Source organism: Eumetopias jubatus, unplaced genomic scaffold (genome assembly GCF_037043125.1).
Source record: "Eumetopias jubatus isolate StellerSeaLion01/CBP00866 unplaced genomic scaffold, mEumJub1_p1.0 scaffold_14, whole genome shotgun sequence".
In the NCBI taxonomy this organism is placed as follows: Eukaryota; Metazoa; Chordata; class Mammalia; order Carnivora; family Otariidae; genus Eumetopias; species Eumetopias jubatus.
This window is the reverse complement of record NW_028274820.1, coordinates 35,999,532-36,018,259: the sequence shown is the minus strand read 5'-3', so window position 1 is coordinate 36,018,259 and position 18,728 is coordinate 35,999,532. Positions and strand designations below refer to the sequence as shown.

At 38.6% G+C, this 18,728-nt stretch overlaps 1 protein-coding gene across 2 annotated transcripts in view; it reads right to left on the bottom strand.

Annotated features, from left to right (window-relative positions):
- The window catches only part of CDK14 (cyclin dependent kinase 14), a 465,190-nt gene that overhangs the window by 221,264 nt on the left and 225,198 nt on the right, over positions 1-18,728 (bottom strand). For both annotated transcript variants that reach the window (XM_028120572.2, XM_028120582.2), the window contains one exon: positions 14,309-14,403. In XM_028120572.2, coding sequence (XP_027976373.2) covers positions 14,309-14,403 — 95 coding nt within the window. The remainder of the gene's footprint in view (positions 1-14,308; positions 14,404-18,728) is intronic.

Sequence of the window (18,728 nt, the reverse complement as noted above, 5' to 3'; positions counted from 1 at the left end):
TAAAATGGTATCAAATGTATGAGTATATCCACATCCACGATCATCATAACAAATTATGACAACAAATGAACAAACAGAATAATGACTAACCGACCTTTTATCAAGCAAAAATATTTTCCATCAAGACAGGACATCCTAAAGAAGGCACACTTGCACTTGAGACACTGCCCATGTGCCTAAAATTTTACTGATGGGACAATAATCTAGTAAGAGTTAATATAAATATCTTCACTCCCACTAGCCTTGTCACATTTGATGAACTCTGACAACTGATAAATAGCAAAGATTTATATGCTTCACAATCATCTGTGAAAAAAATGATCTAATTACACAGTGGTTTACATAATGATAGGCTCGAGCATTTGCTCATATTTAAACTTATTAAGAATTGATGAGATTCCAAGGTAAAGACGCAAAACTGAACATATACACCTTCTTTGCACCTTCTTGAATCCCACACCCAATTTTAGAAGCTCCAAAACAGATGGTAGCATGTTTAGCAGAGCAAAACACAAACAAACAAACAAATTATTTATTAACCTGGCAGAGGGGAAAGCCTAGAAGCGGCCCTATTTATAAACAGAACAACCAGAAGGCTCAGGGTGGGTAGCACGGGGCGTGGGAAGGAACAGGTCAATATGTGGTGGTCTAAAGTGTGGAAGAGAGGTTGGTTGGAAGTCTTTTCAGTAGTTATTTAATCTTTAGATGACTTTCCCACTCTGCTTACATATCGAAGTGCCTCTCTCATACCTAGAGAGGGTAAAACAGAGCATCTGAACTGGAACACTCAACCAGTTAGGGACAGGGATAGCATCCTGAAACAGGATAATTCCCGGGGGGTCCTATACCCCACTCTGCTTCCAGAACAGCTAGGCCTCTACCCTCCAGGCAGGAATTCAGAAGAATCTTCACTGGGAATCTCTGAGCACTGCAGGAAAAGATGGGTAGGAGTATCAAGTATTTCTCAGCAAACTGGCTTGGCTGGTTCCTACACTGAAACGAATGGCGAACCAGCTGCCTGCATCTTGAAGCTCCCATCTTTAAGGTTGTTACTGTGCCATCTTTAAGTAAGACAGCCAAGAATCCCCAGCTATCAAACCAACGCCTCTAATATTTACTCCAGAGAAGAGACCAGAACAAACGAAAAGAAAAACAGTGACAGCTTGGTAGAAACAGAGAAATTACTGTTAGGAAGACTTAAAAAAAAAAAAAAAGGACTATTATTAATACTTCAGGAGGTAAGAAAAGATACTGCAACCTTGAAACAAGATAAGAATATTATAAAGTGGAATAATCTGAGAACAAAAAGGTAACTCAGAAATAATATTAAAATGTAAAACCCTCAACAGCAGAGATGAAACAGTAAGTTGAGAAAATGTCCCTTAAGGCTGGGCTAAAGGAAAAATAATTAGAAAAGTAGGGAAGAAAAGACAAGAAAATTAGAAAAGCAATACAGGAGGTTCAACATTTAAATAATAAAAGATCCAAAGAAAAACAAGAAAATAAAAGGAGGAAATCACAACAAAATAATTTAAGATCATGTCTTGAAACAGAAGGACATATGCGCACTAAAAAATGTTCAACATCATTAGTTGGGAGGGAAATTCAAAGAATGACAACAAGAAACCATCAAATATCCGCTTGTAATAAAAAAAAAAAGACAGACAAAAAGTATTGCTGAGGGTGTGGAAAACTGGAACCCCCAAACCCCATTGGTTAGATCATAAAATGGGGCATCCACTTTGAAAAACAGTTTGACAGTCTCAAGAACTTAAAGACAGAGTCATCGGATGACTGGTGTGGTATATCCATACCACGGAATATTACATTAAAAAAAAAGTACTGTTGTATGCTCTAAAGCATGGATGAACTTCAAACACATAATGCAAGGTGAAAGAAGCCTATCACAAGAAGTCACATAGTAGGGGCGCCTGGGTGGCTCAGTCGTTAAGCGTCTGCCTTCGGCTCAGGTCACGATCCCAGGGTCCTGGGATCAAGCCCCCCATCGGGCTCCCTGCTCGGCAGGAAGCCTGCTTCTCCCTCTCCCACTCCCCCTGCTTGTGTTCCCTCTCTCGCTGTCTCTCTCTCTGTCAAATAAATAAATAAAATCTTAAAAAAAAAAAAAGAGGTCACATAGTAATGATTCCATTTATAAGGAAGTCCAGGAAAATCCATTGAGACACAAAGTAGATTAGTGTTCCCCAGGCCTTGGAAAGGTAGAGAATTCAAAGTGACTGCTAATGGGTAGGGGAGCTTCTGGTTGGGGTGACATAATTTTCTTAAATCAGATAGTCATGATGGTTCCCAAAATTCTGTGAATATGCTAAAAAAAATTGAAGTAGACACTTGAAAAGAGTGAATTCTGTTATGGGAATTGCATCTCAATAAAACTGTTTAAAAAAAGAAGAAGAAGAAGAATGTAAAGACAGGAATGTCCAGATTGAAAAGGTGCAAATGAAAATAAAGCTGGCATCCTGGTCTATTTTTTGCTTCATCATGAAACTTCAGAACACTGGAAATAAAGAAAGCCATTTCAACAGAAACAATGGAAACTAGACAACAATAGAGCAATCCGACTGAAATTCTAATGAAATTATTTCCAACCAAGAATTCTGTCTCTTCAAAATGTCAATCAAGCATGAGCTCAGGATAAAGATATTTTCAGAAATGCAATATCTAAAAAAAAAAAAACAAAAACAAAACTTCCACACTCTTTCCCAGAAAGCTACGAGAAACTGTGTTCCCCCAAAATAAAACAACATGAGATGGAGAGAGAAGAAGCTCCACCTCAGGAGAGAGCAGAAGGGCATCCCACGAAGCCAGAGAAGGGAGATGCCCCAGACAGAGGCTTGAGAAGGCCTTAAATTAATGGTAGAAATGGAAAATTGGAAACTGTTATTAATTTCAGGGAAACCAAAGGTTGAACTGAAGAGGAAAAAGTAATCACAGTATACTATATGCCTCAGCTACAAACAAGATTTTTATCGACATAATAATGTCAATACTGAACTTCTGATCTAATCAAAATTACATTACATCTTCACTAAGAGGACGAGAGGGTGGGAGGGTGGCAGGGTAGGATGCATTCACTTGTTAAAAATGGAATAATGAAAAAAAACCCCACTAAATTCAGGTTTTCCACCGTAGGAGTCAATGGATGATGCCAAAAGGTGACAAGAGGTAGTAATAAAAGAAAGTCTTACTAGATTTTCAGAGGAAAATCCAAAAGAATCACCTAAAAGATTGGAAAGTAAAAAACTGCTTTTTTTCATAGCAAACTATGAAACTACTTGACTCTTTATATGCGTATGATGTGTAACTCACATAAAAACAACAATCACATCAACAAAAATGAATGATTTAAACCTGGAATGGGTTTAACATCCCTTTACCAAAGCACAAAACACATATTAGACTAAAACATTATATGATGTTAATTAAAGTGTTCTTGAAATGCACGAAATAGTAACAGCAACAATAACACTAACGACAATAAAAGGAAAGAAAATCCTGAACGGTTGTTATACTGCAATGTATTTCTGAAAACTGGTGAGAAGTCGCAGACACCCCATTTTGTATGATATATAATAATGTATACTTTCTCACTTAGAGATAAATTTGCTTATGATTTTTTTTCTTCAATTACTTCACGACCTAATCAAACATAATGTGAAGGTAACTGGAATTATTGATCCTCTTCTCCCGATCTCGGGTACTTTCATCAGACAGCAACTTTAAGCACTTAAGCTGGAACGTTTCTCTAATTTCTCCAAGCTGATCATTACTGTCAGTCTTATTACATTGAATGCATCACTCTACGGCCTCCACCTGTCCCCTGAAACATGCTTAGTTGTCCCAAGATTACTGTTTTCTTAACTTAAGAAATATGGAAATAATTCCTGCGAGGAAAAAGAATCCAAACAATTAATATGCAAAGTATGTTCTTTCTTTTCTAAAGGAATTCTCTTTTTACTTCTGTTCTTACCTTCCCTATGATCTGCTTCTACCAATAAAGTCTTTTCTTCAGTGTACTCTCTTCAAATATCACACATTATTCCAGCTTCCCCATTACATGCCTATAGCTTAAATGATGAAATTCAAAATTAAAGTAAGAAAAATAATTAAGAATTTAAGAAGCCCACAGAGGCAGAGTGTGTTCTCATTAAAGCAGTTTTATCTACAGGAAGGTACTCAAAACTGTGTGTTTTTGTGGATAATCAGGGGTTTACTATAGCAACAGTTAAGAGACTGGATACACTTCTATCTTAAATCATGTGAGTTAAAATACTGAACTATGATTAGGACTTCCTAAGGATGGCAACTATATGAAATAAAACTAGAACACAGGGAAGACAGGCATGATGTAAACCGGAAAAATAAACTAAAATCCCAGCACCCAACATAGTAAGTGAACAAATACAATGGAAAATGACTAAAAGAGACCAGGGTTCCTTGTTAGATGAGTAAAAGCCATTAGGGTAAAGGACAGCAAAGAAGGTAATTGACTTTGTCCTACCAATTAGACAAAATGAAAAGTTTATAACAGAGCACTGACTGAAAGCAAGTTTGTTTCTCTTTAGTCTCTCCGTATGCTTCAGAATTCTTCTATTTACGCTGCCTGCACATTCAGTCATCCACAATGCTTACATCTGTTCAGGTTTGGTACTCGGATCTGAATGACAACCCAGCCCCCTTCAGAATATAGGATCACACTATGACACTGCATAACTAGTTCTCCATACATGAAACTAAAACATCCTTGAAATTCCTCCATAAGGAAATTCTTCCGTAAGTCAAATCTGGTTTTCTCACTGTTTTCACTAAAACGCAAATGTGTTCCAGTCCCATGGCACAGGAAGGCCTGTGACAGCAGCTTATAACCCAAATGGCACACGGACACTATCTAGCCTAAGACCACAGTCCTCCATAGGACTTCAACCTCTTTAAAAGCAAAGGTTTTATATTTGTATCTCTAGAGCTCAAGGATAATCCCTGAAAGATAACTCCTATATGTTGGAGGAGAAAACAAATGAATGAATGAATGAATGAATGAATGAATGAATGAAGTGAATGACCATAACAAGTTGTGTTTCTGCTTCTAAAAGTTATGCCAAATGAAATGACTTCACCTAACAGTTGCAAAACCTCAGTCAGTCCTTTGCTATGTAAAGTTGGAGTCAGGTAGATTCACACTTGACACAGGAGATGATACCATGCAGCCACTGGAAAGGGCACACATGGAGTATCTGACATCTTAGCATGAATTTCCTCATCTGCAAAATGGAGGAATCTTCCACCTACTTCATGGTTTTGGTTGGGACAACATGAAATAACATACTAAATTACATATTTCAATCCCTTGCATAGAGTACAGGTCAGGAACCCTCCCTACAGAATTTCTGATGTGGATCAACCTACACTCTACTTGAATACTTTAGCGATAAGACATTCATTACACTTCAAGACATTGCATTTAATTTATAAGTAACACAAAACATTTGAATACCTTTCCCAGGATTAAGCCAAAATTATCCTCCCCAGAACTCCCATGCTTGGCTTTCTTGTCCTGTCTGGAATACACACATTACCTTTTCTCTACTCTCTAGTACATCTAATCCTCCTGAATAAGTCACTGTTTCCATGTTATGCATGGTTCACAGACCTCTTGCCACCCTAGGTGCATACTCCTGTTTGCTTCAGTTCATTGAACCAAAGAAATTACTAGTCTTTTTCATATGAAATGAACTGCATTTTGAAGTTAATTTTCCTCCACCCTGTTTTTCCATATGAGTTTGGGCATGCCTTTTCTTTTTCTCTTAACCACATTGTTTTATTTGTCCCACAGCAATTCACCCTGTAGTTTCCACTCATCATTTCATCAGATTCTTTTTGAGCCCTGATTCCATCACCCCAAGTGTTAATTATAGCTCCCAGCTATGACACACACAAATAGGTCAAGCACACCATCACCATGTCTTCATCTAAGTCATTAACAAAAATATCAAACAGGACAAGGTCAAAGACAATGCCCTCCAGCATACCCTGATAAACTTTTCTCTACCCTGATGTCAATTCATTAATCAATAGGCTTTGAGTAAAGTTGTTCATCCAGCAATAAACGGAAAGAATAATAATCTTGTGACAACTGGATTTCAATTTTATTCTAAGAATGTCATGAGAGCCGCTGTCACAAGCTTTGCTGAAATCAAGTAATAACACTGTTACTTACTAAAAGGGAATGAAGATTATTAGACTTTAATATCCAAAGATCTAATTTTGAATTTCACTAACGTTCTATCATGTGCTTATTGTGTCTATAGATTCAGGTTTGTTTCCCACCACCTTTTATTTTTGTTTTTAAATTTTTTTAAAGATTTTATTTATTTATTTGTCAGAGAGAGAGAGAGCACAAGCAGGGGGAGTGGCAGACAGAGGAAGAAGCAGGCTCCCCGCTGAGCAAGGAGCCCGATGTGGGACTTGATCCCAGGACTCTGGGATCATGACCTGAGCCGAAGGCAGATGCTTAGCCAACTGAGCCACCCAGGCCCCCCCACCACCATCTTTTAAAAACCAGCATCACTTCTGCTCACCTTCATTCTTGATTTTTCAAAGATTATAAATGACAGTTCTACTAATACACCACGGGCACTTCTTTTCACATTCTAGATGTAATTTATCTGGGGCTACACAATGAACTCATTCCAGTGGATGTTCATGAGGTGTTTTTTGGGGGGAGGGGATTGGGAAGAGCAGGGAACTGAGCAAAGTGTGTTCTAAATTTGATCGTACTCCCTGTATTGTGAAAATCCCCTGCCTTTATGCATTTTGGTGGAAGGCAAGGCCCCGCTGCTATTGCAAAAGCCAAAAGGCTGCTTTCTCAGGTGCCTGTGCAGTCAAAATGTGAGCATGTGACCTGGTGTGACCTACCATACACGACCAAACTGAACTCTGCAGTAGGAGCTAACGCAACCTGAAGAAGCAGGGAGAATGTCAACGCTATTTTGACATCATCGGCAGAGGTAATAACCTCCAGTCGCTGGGGTGGTCAGGACAGTGAGGTAAGAGACAGTGTCTGGAGCCGACACTCCTGGGGGCAGCAGGGTGCTCCGTGGCCGGTTCCGTGGCATGGTTCTGGCTCCAGTCTGCATCGTCAGCTTTACACCGTTCCTGCTGGTTTCTAAAGTCTTCCCAGCAGGTCCGTCAGCCACATGATATCCTCTCAATAAACTCGTCTGTTTAATTCAGCCAAAGAGAATTTCTGTTGCTGGCAAGAGAGAACTCGGACGGGTACGTTTATTCAGAGCAGCCAGGCCCTTTAATTCCTTTTGACACAACAAGGTGGTTTCTGACCGTCCCGTTGTCCGAGGCCTGCTCTAATTGCTGTGGAGGCAGATCTGCTCTGCACCTTCTGCTTGGAAGAATATTTGGTTTGAGGGAAAAAAAAAACTAAAGACTGTCAACGGAAACTAAAGATGGGATGTAGATAAATAGATAAAGAAAGATAAAGAAAAAATTTTAAAATGTGACTTAGTTCCGCTTTCTCTCAGTTGTTTGCCTTAGATGGTGACACTATTATAATCTCTTGTTCTTCCTGCTTCAAATGTCACTCACTCACTCCCAGAAAACAGAGCTGCTAAGCACCTACTATGTGCCAGACACTGGGCTAGGCACTGGAGAGGCACTTGCTCTGCTCTTGCACTCAGTCTCAGATGAAACCGCTTCCTCTGAATTCATGAACAGTCTCCTTTCTTACTGGTGTTTTCTTCTCAGTATCCTTTGTTGACAGTTCCTTATCACTGTGACCCTTGATGGTGGAATGCCCCAGAGGTCAGTCCATAAAATTCCTTTCCATTTTCTGTGTTCATTCACTCATAGGCTGTTTTAGTTATTGACTGCATACAACAAACCAACCCTATGCTGGATGGCTTAAAACAACGACCATGTTATTATTTCGCACAATTCTTGGGTTGCAAATTCAGAAAAGGCATATCAGGGACAAAGGCCCTTGGCGCCAGGTGATACTTGTGAGCCCGGAATATGCCACCCTCCCCCCTTCCCAAGATGGCTTCTCCCGTCATACATCTGGCACTTAGCTAGGCTGGCTGGGCAAATGGCTTGGCTGGGGTCCGATATGTAGAGCCCAACTCTACACTGTGTTCTAGGTTCTCCGTTCTCTTCCATGTCATCCGTGGCCTCTCCCTCGCCACATGGCTTCTTCAGCAAGACAACTGGAATTCTAACACATCCTGGTCAGGATGCTCAAGAGTGCAAAAGAGAAGCTGTCAGGACCACAAATGGCAGTGTCACTTCCACCATGTTGCTCACTGGTTAGAGCAACCAAAAGCCCTACCTAGATTGAGGGGTAAGGATTGCACAAGGGGGTGAGTATACAAAGACATGGTTCATTGAGGACCACCAATGTAACAATTACCACACTTGGTGATCCCATACAATCCCCTTGTCAAACAATATCTACAACCCAGACAACTTCCAAATGTCTACCCTGGATCTCTTTCCTAAATTCTAGACTCATGCATCCAACTGCCTTGTGACATGTCCGTTTGCACATACAAGGTGCATGTCAACTTTAACCCATTTAAATCGGAGCCGCGTCTTCCCCACTCGGCTCCTCCTGCACTCGGCTCCTCCTGCACTCTGCCCCATCCTTCCTCACAGCAGCTCCACTATCATAGCTGTTCAAGTCCAAATCCTTGGGGGTCATCCCTGACTCCTCTTTATCTGTCAAATCCCACATCAAATGTTATCAGCTCAGCCTTGAAAATATATCCTGAATTCCACTACGTGCCTCAAATATCTGTGTGTTCCTCCTTCACCTCCTTCAGGTTTTTTACATAAATACCCCTCACCTTCTCGCGAGGTGCCCCGATCACCCCCATTTACAGCTGTATGTGCCTGTACACATGCACATGTATTTTATCTCACAGGAAGCAGAAAAATGTTCCATTGCTCCAGGAGAGTTTAATCTGGAAATCAGAATACTGATGGAGAGCTACAGTTTTTGAGAACAGATGTGGCTTAAAATCATGCAAATTAAAGCATTCCTCAGAGACTTAGAAATCAAAATGTATGAGGCAGAGAAACCAAAGAATGAGGTAAATTGTGTGGCAGAGAGCAAAGAAAGAACATAACTTTCAGCTGCCAGTCCCATACTGAACATCACACACACCTCAGACCATCATATAAAACTCTGAAGATGGGTCTTCATCCCAACACTGGCCGTCAAGGTGAGAGAGGATAACAAGCATCTGGGCACAGAAGTCTTGTCTTTACCCTTTTAACTTAACTGAGTGATTTCACTTTAAATTCTCTAAGCATTATTTTTCCTCTTCGATAAAAACTGGGTAACAAACAAAACTGGGCAACAATAATATATGCCTTCTGTACCTCAAAGGGCTGAAGATGGAATCTGATGGAATAATGTATATGAGAGATGGCTTTGTAGAATAAAAGTACTATAAAAATAGGGGTGCCTGGGTGGCTCAGTAGGTTAAGTGTCTGCCTTCAGCTCAGGTCATGATCCCAGAGTCCAGAGATGGAGTCTGAAATCAGGTCCCCGAGAGTCGAGTCCCTGGGTCGAGCCCTGCATCCAGGTCCCTGCTCAGCAGGGAGTCTGCTTCTCCCTTTGCCCCTCACCCCGCTTGTGCTCTCTTTCTCAAATAAGTAAAATTTTTTTAAAAAAAACTTACATGAATTTTGGTGATTCATAAATCACTTTGTGATTTAAAAAAACTGTTTTTTTCATATGTAATATAGATTTTTTACATGTTTTTTCATATGTAATACAGATTTTTTTCATATGTAATATAGATTTTTTTTACATAATGTTGCACATTAGTTTGACTATTTTACTAGTTTGCCCCACAGCAGAAGAAATAAAATGAGTGCTCCAGTGAATATCACGACAAGCTATAAGGTTGTTGTTTTTCTTCTTATACATAATAATTAAATGTGCAATGAAGAGTTCTGCTACACATACTTTGATCTCATGTAATAAAAACCAGAACAGGATAGTTATGTGCTTTAATGGTAATATATATTTACATAATCACATGTTTTAAATTTTTCAGCATGATGTTAAATAGGTTAATGTGGCACTAATTTGTCTTTGGCCAAAAAAGGAAAGAAAAGGGGAAAAAAAACTAAATTGTTTAACTTTCTTTTAAGTAGAAAAAAACTATTAGCACTTTCACTATTTTCTATAGTATCTCTCTGCCAACACTCAAACCCATGTAGGAAAAAAAGGCAGCTATAACAATGTCTTAAGTCACTGTGAAACCAGATATATTTTTCAAGCTAACTGACTCATTCCTTGGTTAAAAATGCTCCTTCACATTGGACAACAATGGCAGGAAGACAGGACTGAAAACAGGAGTAAACTGAGCAGCATGTTTTCCAGCAGGTCCCCAACCTTGCAGCTCACAGATTATAACTACACACTTTGAAAGTGTGTAAGAATCTAAATTTCAGACATTTTAGGAGCTTTCCACAGTACTTCAGAGACAGTGTATACTAGCAGTATCCTATTATCCACTGAAGAGTCTTAATAATAACCTCCAAAGTCATTGAAATCTTCCAGTGCTCTTCCACATCACTAACTGTTCATCACTTATTTCATTATTCTGGTCCTCCCAAGGCTTTTGTGTAACCTGCAATGTCATCCATGGGACTAACACAAAGCAGCTGGACTTCAAGTTCTCTTTTAAAGCAAAGATCAGAAATGTATTTATGCAGTATGTATATGATCATAAAGAAGAATGTTACTATATGTTAGCTATCAAAATTTAAATTAAAAAATAATAAAATAAATAAATAAGAGTGTTTCACTTGGTGGAACTCAAATTACATAGGAACATTAAAAAAGGCCTTGAACACTTAACTAAAATCCAAAGAAAAAAATCCAATAGTACCTAGTGAATCTTAAGTTATTTTACTTTTCTTTCATACTAGGGTTTCAATGGGCACCGTGTATGGATTTTTCTTACACTTTTATTTTACTTTATTTATTTTTAAAGATTTTATTTATTTGAGAGAGAGAAAGCAGGAACAGGGGGAGAGGGAGGCAGAGGAAGAAGCCGACTCCCCACCAAGCAGGGAGTCCGATGCGGGGCTTGATCCCAGGACCCTGGGATCACAACCTGAGCTGAAGGCAGACGCTTAACCCACTGAGCCACCCAGGTGCTCCGGTCTTACACTTTTTAACTTACTCATTCCTCTTCCTCAAAAAAAGGGTACTATTAATTACATGGAACTATAAAATCAACCTTTTTTAGAAAACAACTTTGATGTTAACAATTTTGAAATGTGGCAATATAATCACTAAGTTTAGGAAACTGCACATTAAAGTGTTTGATATATTTCAGGGCTTGCTAAACAACAAGGTCCTGTGTGTGTGTGTGTGTGTGTAAGTAGAACCCAGTGATATACAGGGGGCAATACTGTAATTATAAGTTTGCTTTATGGAAACTTAAAAACATTTCATAATTAAAATAAAATCTTAAATGATGAGGCTTTTGACCAGTCCACAACACTTGCTTAAAGAACAAAGCAGTTTAACCGTATTCAGGATTTAACTGCACTCAGGATCTTAAGAGCAGATAAGGGAGGGTGGTGGAAAGAAAGAAGAAAATTTCCTTTTCCTCTTTCTTCTGACCAAAAGCTCAATCTAACTACAGTTGTAAAAATAAGCGGGAGATACAACATTACAATTGGGAACCAGAGTAAAATGGGTCTGGAAAAGCACCTAATCTCCCTAATCCTTAGTTTTCTTTTCCTGTGTAAAGTGACATTCATAGTTCCAGGAGGTTGTTGAGAACATCAAAAATGGTAATGCATGTAAAGCCCCCAGCAGAATGCTCAGCATAAAACAATAAATAAATTTTAGTTACTGATTTCTAGTATTGTGGTCATACTTTCACCTCCTTTTCTGATCCACCACTCATCATGCCAAGCTCACAGTGCCCTCTGGTTTCCTACCGTATGTCCCTCACCTAGATCTGCTCTAACTCCCAAGGTATTTATTTCATGCTTTGAAATTATTATTGCCTTTCCATCACTATGAAACATACAAGAAAAAAGCAGAATTTATTTCTGCTAGATACTAGGAGGAAAGCAATCTGATTAATCCATTAAAATATGTAGGAGCCTTTTAATCTTCCTCAGGGTATCAGCAGATGTACAAACAACAAGCAATGAAAAGGCAGTATAAAAAAATAAAAATTTTAGGAAATATTCTGGGGAGTTATTTTTATACTGGGCAAGTGCCACATGGTCACACTAACACTGCCGAGAAGCCCACACATCCCCAACTCTAACTCGGAAGACTCTTGTAAGCCTTTTCTACAGCCTGGAACTCTTCCCCACCCCCTACCCCAACTCTGATTTCAGAGATCCATTCAAACATTTTACTTAAACAAAACCCAAACTTTAGTTGTAGCAACAAAAAGTACTCCACCAGAGAGAGCAAAAGGGCAGGAGCTGAAAGGAACAGAAAAAGACAAGCGTTAGACAGAAAAGAGGAAGGCAGGAACAATGGGGAGCTGAGGAAATAAAGACAGAGTGGGGGACCGAAGGAGAGGCAAGGCAGGGCAGTCTTAAACCATGCATAATGCGAGCGTGCCTCATTCTCAAAGAGAGAACAGGTTAAGCTACGTCTTGACTCCCTCAGAGAAGTTGGGAATAAAACGTTGCATGAAAAGTACTGCTGATGTCCACACTATTACGTGGCTGATTGACCTGGGATGGCTCCACAAGAACTGCGACCAGGGGAAATTTCACTCACACAAAGAAGAGTGATTGTTTAACAGTCAGTCTTAATCAGTTAGCAAATATTACAGGACATGTTTAAAAGTCAGTCTCAATCAGTTAGCAAATATTTCAGGGCAGTGAATTTCCTTCATGTGGCCACTTCCACAGAATATAAAATCATCAAATGATTTTAGCCTCACAAATATATTTAGTTTTCTTTTAAGACTTGAAGAACATATTTTCATATTAATTTCTGTTAGGTTCTCTATTAACGTTACTGATTTTAGAGGCCAAACTGTTTTTCTTTCTAGCTTAATCATCGAATTTTGGAGGGGGGAATAAGTACATTTTTGAAATCTTTTTTTTCTACAAAACATAAAAGTTCGTCAAGTATATTAAGAAAAATCTAGACTTAATTGCAATATTGCAACTAGACCTACTGGAAAATATGAAACAAAAATCCCAATTCTAAGTCAACTGAATACATTATTGACTCCAAAATCACCGATTAAACAAAAGAAATTATATTTGCATTGATGTGCGAATCTGCATCCATTCTTGGTAGCATGTAATATATTCAACTGCTCAGCTCTAGCTGTCCTTGTAGCCACATTACCATATTATTCAAATGTATCTATCATTTATATGTAAATAGAGAAGATAAATGGCTTCTTCATAAGACAACAATTTTCAAATGATAAACAGACGCAGGCAGACATTAGCAAGATAAAAATGTTGCAAATATGCATTCTATTATATATTTAAAAAAAAAGCATGGAACCTATTTCAAATTTTTAAAAAAAGTAGTGTGGTAATTTACAAAATGGGATCCTAATACATTCACAATACCAATAGCTACTCTCCTCAATAAAAGTCTCCACCAATGTCATTTGTATTTTATAAATTACATGTTCTCAGATCCATCTGTGAAAATTGGGATGTTAATTATCATGGTTACATCTCATGATTCCACAGTTAAAGGCTGAAGTGGTGCTACATAAATACCATATGTTTTTCTAAGAGAAGCGGAGAAAGATTAATTATGAGTTCAAGTCCAAGTCTTCTAGCAGTAATACTCTCAACACAGTAAGATCATTACATTGTGTGCTATGCAAATTGGAAGTTTTAATTAATAGCTGAAATACGAACTGAGGGAGAAAACTGTGAAGTCTAAATTGTAAGTATCGGGCTTTCCTCCACCCACCCAAAAAGGAAAAAAAAAAATCTCAGTAAGAATGCTTCTGAGAAACCAAGTTCTAAGTCCAAAGGGAAAAGAACTTCCTTTGATGGAGTGATCACTGTCATGCTGTTTAATCCTATTTGATAAACCTAAAAATTACAGCATATCCAGGGACAAATAGATTATTAATAGATAATATATCTGATGAAAATTCAGTTTAACATTTTTCTGGATTCTTCAAAATTATACAAACTTACTAGATTAAATACTTTGCTACAGCAACTTAAATAAGAAACTCCATCCATCATAATACTACAAGAATTTTATTTATGTTTATAAAATCTGAATTCTTATTTTACTCACCACATATTCAAACACAAGTGTCAGCGTCTCCTTGGTGTGGATGATGTCGTGAAGCAGCACTATGTTAGCATGTTTTAGTCCTTTTAAGAGAGAAGCTGTAAAACAAAGCAGACAAAGAGACAATGGATAATAATCAACTGATATGTTTCATTATCGTTTTGTAGATGAGATATTTCTTTTCCCATTTTCCAAGCCAATAACTATTCAGAATCAAGGGTAGTGGAAGAGAGTTTTCATTTAGATGAAGCCCCCCCCAATTATTTCACCTGTTATTTGCTGTTAAACTCTAGTTTGATTCCATTATGACCAGAGGACGTACTTGGTATGATTTCAATTGTTTTAAATCTGTTAAGGTTTGTTTCATTACCAGAATGTGGTTTATCTTGGTATACATGCCATACGTATGGAATATATATTCTGCTGAAATTGGGTGGAGAGTTCTATAAACGCCAATTAGATTCTGTTGGTTGATGATGTCGCTGAGTTCTTCTCTGTACTTGCCGGCTTTCTGAAAAATGGTTCTATCAGTGACCAAGAGAGGGTTGTTGACATCCCCAGCTGTAACTGGGGATTTGTCAACTTCATTTGAATTCCACCAGTTTTTGCTTTATGTGTTTTGCTTTGTGTGTGATGTTTACTGTATATACATTTAGGATTCCTACAGTTTGTTGTGTACAGTTTTTTTTTAATTTTGTGGTTGTTTTTTAAAATGCATTTATTTTATATTTTCTGAATTTTTACAGCAGTTTTATACAGATGTGCTTGTTCTAGTCTTACTCATTCAAGGGACTGTGTTCTTAGTTTGAGAGTCCTCTCTTACATCAGTTCTTCTCTCCTCTATACATAGAGGTATTATGGATGGTGCTGGTGGGAGAAAGGGAGAGAGTTTGGGGTGTTCTGTTTCTTTTCATTTCTACAGGAGCCTTAATTTCTCCCTATTCTTTCCTTTTTTACTTTCACTGCCAACTTCAAGGGGTACGATCCTTTCCCTAAATATCTGAATCTCTCCTCCAGACAGCAGTTTCCAATCCTATTAGCTTTCAATCTTTTCGGTAGTCAGTGTTTTCTCTTTCTGAAGTGATTCTGTCTGGGCTTCATCTAAGTCCTCCATACCCCTCTACTCTTTTACACAGTCTCTTAAATCTGTCTGAAGCTTCCCTTGCACCACTCTGCATCCATAGGCTTGTGGCATCTCCTAATGCTTTTAAAGATGTGGGTCACATGTGCTTTTATTTGCTCTCCAAAAGTCATAAAATAACCTAGTTACTGGCACTGGTGGCCCTGGACAAATTCTTGATACCCAGTAATACTGCAAAACCACCCACATCTTTACAAAAAGATTTACAACACCCAGCATGAATCCTAATGTAAACCTTGGGTTTTGGGTGACAGTGATGGTCAGTGTAGGTTCATCACTTGTAAGGAATGTACGCTGGTGAGAGATGTTGATAGTAGGGGAGGCTTAGGGGCAGGGCTGGGGAGGAAGTAGGTGGTGGTAGGCAGGGAATATATGAGAACTTGCCACTCAATTTTGCTGTGAGCCTAAAACTGCATTAAAAAATAAAGTCTACTAAAAAAGTAAAAATAAAGAAATGCACCCATGTTTTAACGTAACTTAAAAAAAAAGCAAATCTAGATTATTTAATATTTTACTCAAATACAATGATATTACATATATCATATATCCTATTTTAGATAGGTAATCATCATGCAAGATGGGCTGCACTGGGCATTCCCCAGAAAGGCAGAGAGAAAGCATATAGATAAATTCTAGTATGAGCTCAAAGAATGTGAGCAGTTGTTTTAGTAGAGCTACTGTTATTGCTAAAATTTTATTTATTTATTTGACAGAGAGAGACACAGCAAGAGAGGGAACACAAGCAGGAGGAGTGGGAGAGGGAGAAGCAGGCTTCCTGCGGAGCAGGGAGCCTGATGCGGGGCTCGATCCCAGGACCCTGGGGTCATGACCTGAGCTGAAGGGAGACGCTTAACGACTGAGCCACCCAGGCGCCCCATTACTTCTATGAATTTCTGTAGACTTCTGCAGGCAAAACTGTTTCGGGACCATATACTATGTTCCTTAATTGCAAGACAAACTTTAATAAACATATATTTGGTCCAAAGAAGTTCATCCAGAAAGAGAACTAATTTGTGTAGCTGGTTCCAACACTGGAAGACAACAAGAAGCGTGTTCTCCCTGAAACTCAATCAGCAACAGTGTATGTAGTCCAAGGCCAGACAAGTCCGGGCTACATAGTGAGGCCTCCTCTCCCGTCTCACACAGATCTGCCATGGGCAAGTTAAGTTTTATATACTAAAAACCTTATAGCAAAAATATCTACAAGTTTATTTTACTGGAGCTCTGTAAATTAGCACACATGGGAAAATAATTACAACAATAAAATCACAGAACACGAACTATGAAGGAACAACCATCATATAGACTTATGATAGACTTTCGTCTCATTAATTCCAATAATTTATAATCCTCCTTCTTTTAACTATTCAACTGGCCCATCAGCCTTAAACAATTAAAACTTTATTAAATAGCTAGCTTTCAGATATTAATCTGGGGACCAACTTCACATTTGCTCATTTTAAAAAGGACACTTGGTCTGCACTGAACTTTCAAGGCAGACTCATCCTCAGAGTTCAATATTTCAAACCACAACAGGGTATTTGAAAATGATGACCAGGTATGGGACTTCACACCCACCAGGTACAGAACGCAGACAGGTGAAATGAATCAAGGGCCTAAAGGATCCCATGTTGTATGAAAGCTCCCTGGCTTTGTGAGGCAAGTTTGGAAATATATTATACAACAGGATTTGTAATCTTGTCCAATTTCATTTTTCAAGTTACCGCCTTAGCCTGTCAAATTCAGTAAGGATCCATCCTTATCAGCAACAACCCCAAAAAGGTACTGAAGCTTCCACTAAATTAAGAATCCCGGGCCCTGAGGATCTTTTGCCTTGGGATTTTTTTTTTAACTTCCCCCCTCCCAATCTCCGCCCCATTACCGCCTTTTTTCTCTCGCCACTTACACCTAAATTGTTGCTCATTTCTCAAAATAATGTCTTCACACTCATCATTTCCCGTGGCATTTTTCCTACAATTTCAGGAAAATTGAATTTCTGCCATCATTCATCTTGGGGAAAAAACAGTTTGTTCCTGACAGTGACAAATATTATAGAAAAAAGTCATGTCATTGCTTTATATATTTTTGACCATTTCTACACGAAGACTCAAAGTCTCCACATTTCTTTCTTGTAAGTCTCAATTACTACAGATTTTCGATTTCTAAATACATTTATATACACTTTTAAAGTAGACTATCAGTTAAATAGGTACCCATATCTGTATTTGGAAAGCAAACCTTCTTTCTTTTGAGCTTCACATCATAAATTTGCATTTGAAAAAGGACAGAGCCACTAATTTCATAGCTGATGGCAGACAAAAGGCATGGAAGGTCAGAAAACCCCCGTGATCTCTATCAACATCCAGGAAGGTGCCAGACCTGACTAGTTATGAGGCTGCCAAGGCAGCAACCACTGCTCCCAGAGAGTTGCCAGAAACTGTAATTCCTGCTGTTACCACGGCAAGTGAGTCTCCTGGGCTGCCAAGTCAGACCAGCGATTAGCACCTACAAGTTCTAAAGCCAGTATGTCTCCCTTTTCAAGACAAACACTGTCAAAATAATTCTCCATGTAATCCTAATAATATCACGGATATAACACATGTTATTTTCTCATCGTTTACTGACAAACAAATCCTGTAACATTAGCGTTAGTAATTCCAGCATGCTTGGTTCCTCACTTGGTTTCTCCACGAATTTTAAGTAAACATATGGCAACATTTTAAATTCATTTCACCACTGAGGTTTGAAAAATTTTCAACTGTATGTGATACAAAAGACTTGTAATTTTAGGGTTGGGGGTAAAATTCTAACAATGGTTTCAAAACTGTGATGTTGAAACAATACAAAAACAGAAAAACACTGTTGCGCTTAAAGATAATTGTGCCTCTGACAAAGTCCCAGAAGGACAGAAGGACACAGGGAACCTCCCTTCGTTTGGTAGCAGGATTCAGATATCCGCTTCTCTGCCAAATTGAAACTTCCAACCTCCCACTTTGAGAATAAACATCTTCTATTTCCACTCCCACTTGGAAGGGATAAATTTCACCTAAACTCCAATTTCATCATGATTAAATAAATTCTGAGTCAACAGAAGAGTTCAGAGTATGTTCATTTATTTTAAAGATTTTATTTATTTATTTGCGCGCGCGCAAGAGAGAAAGAGAGAGAGAGAGAGAGAGAGAAAAGAGAGAGCATGCAGGAGTGGGGGAAGGAGCAGAGGGAGAGGGAGAAGGAGAGACTCTCAAGCAGACTCCCCACTGAGCGTGGAGCCCAATACGGGGC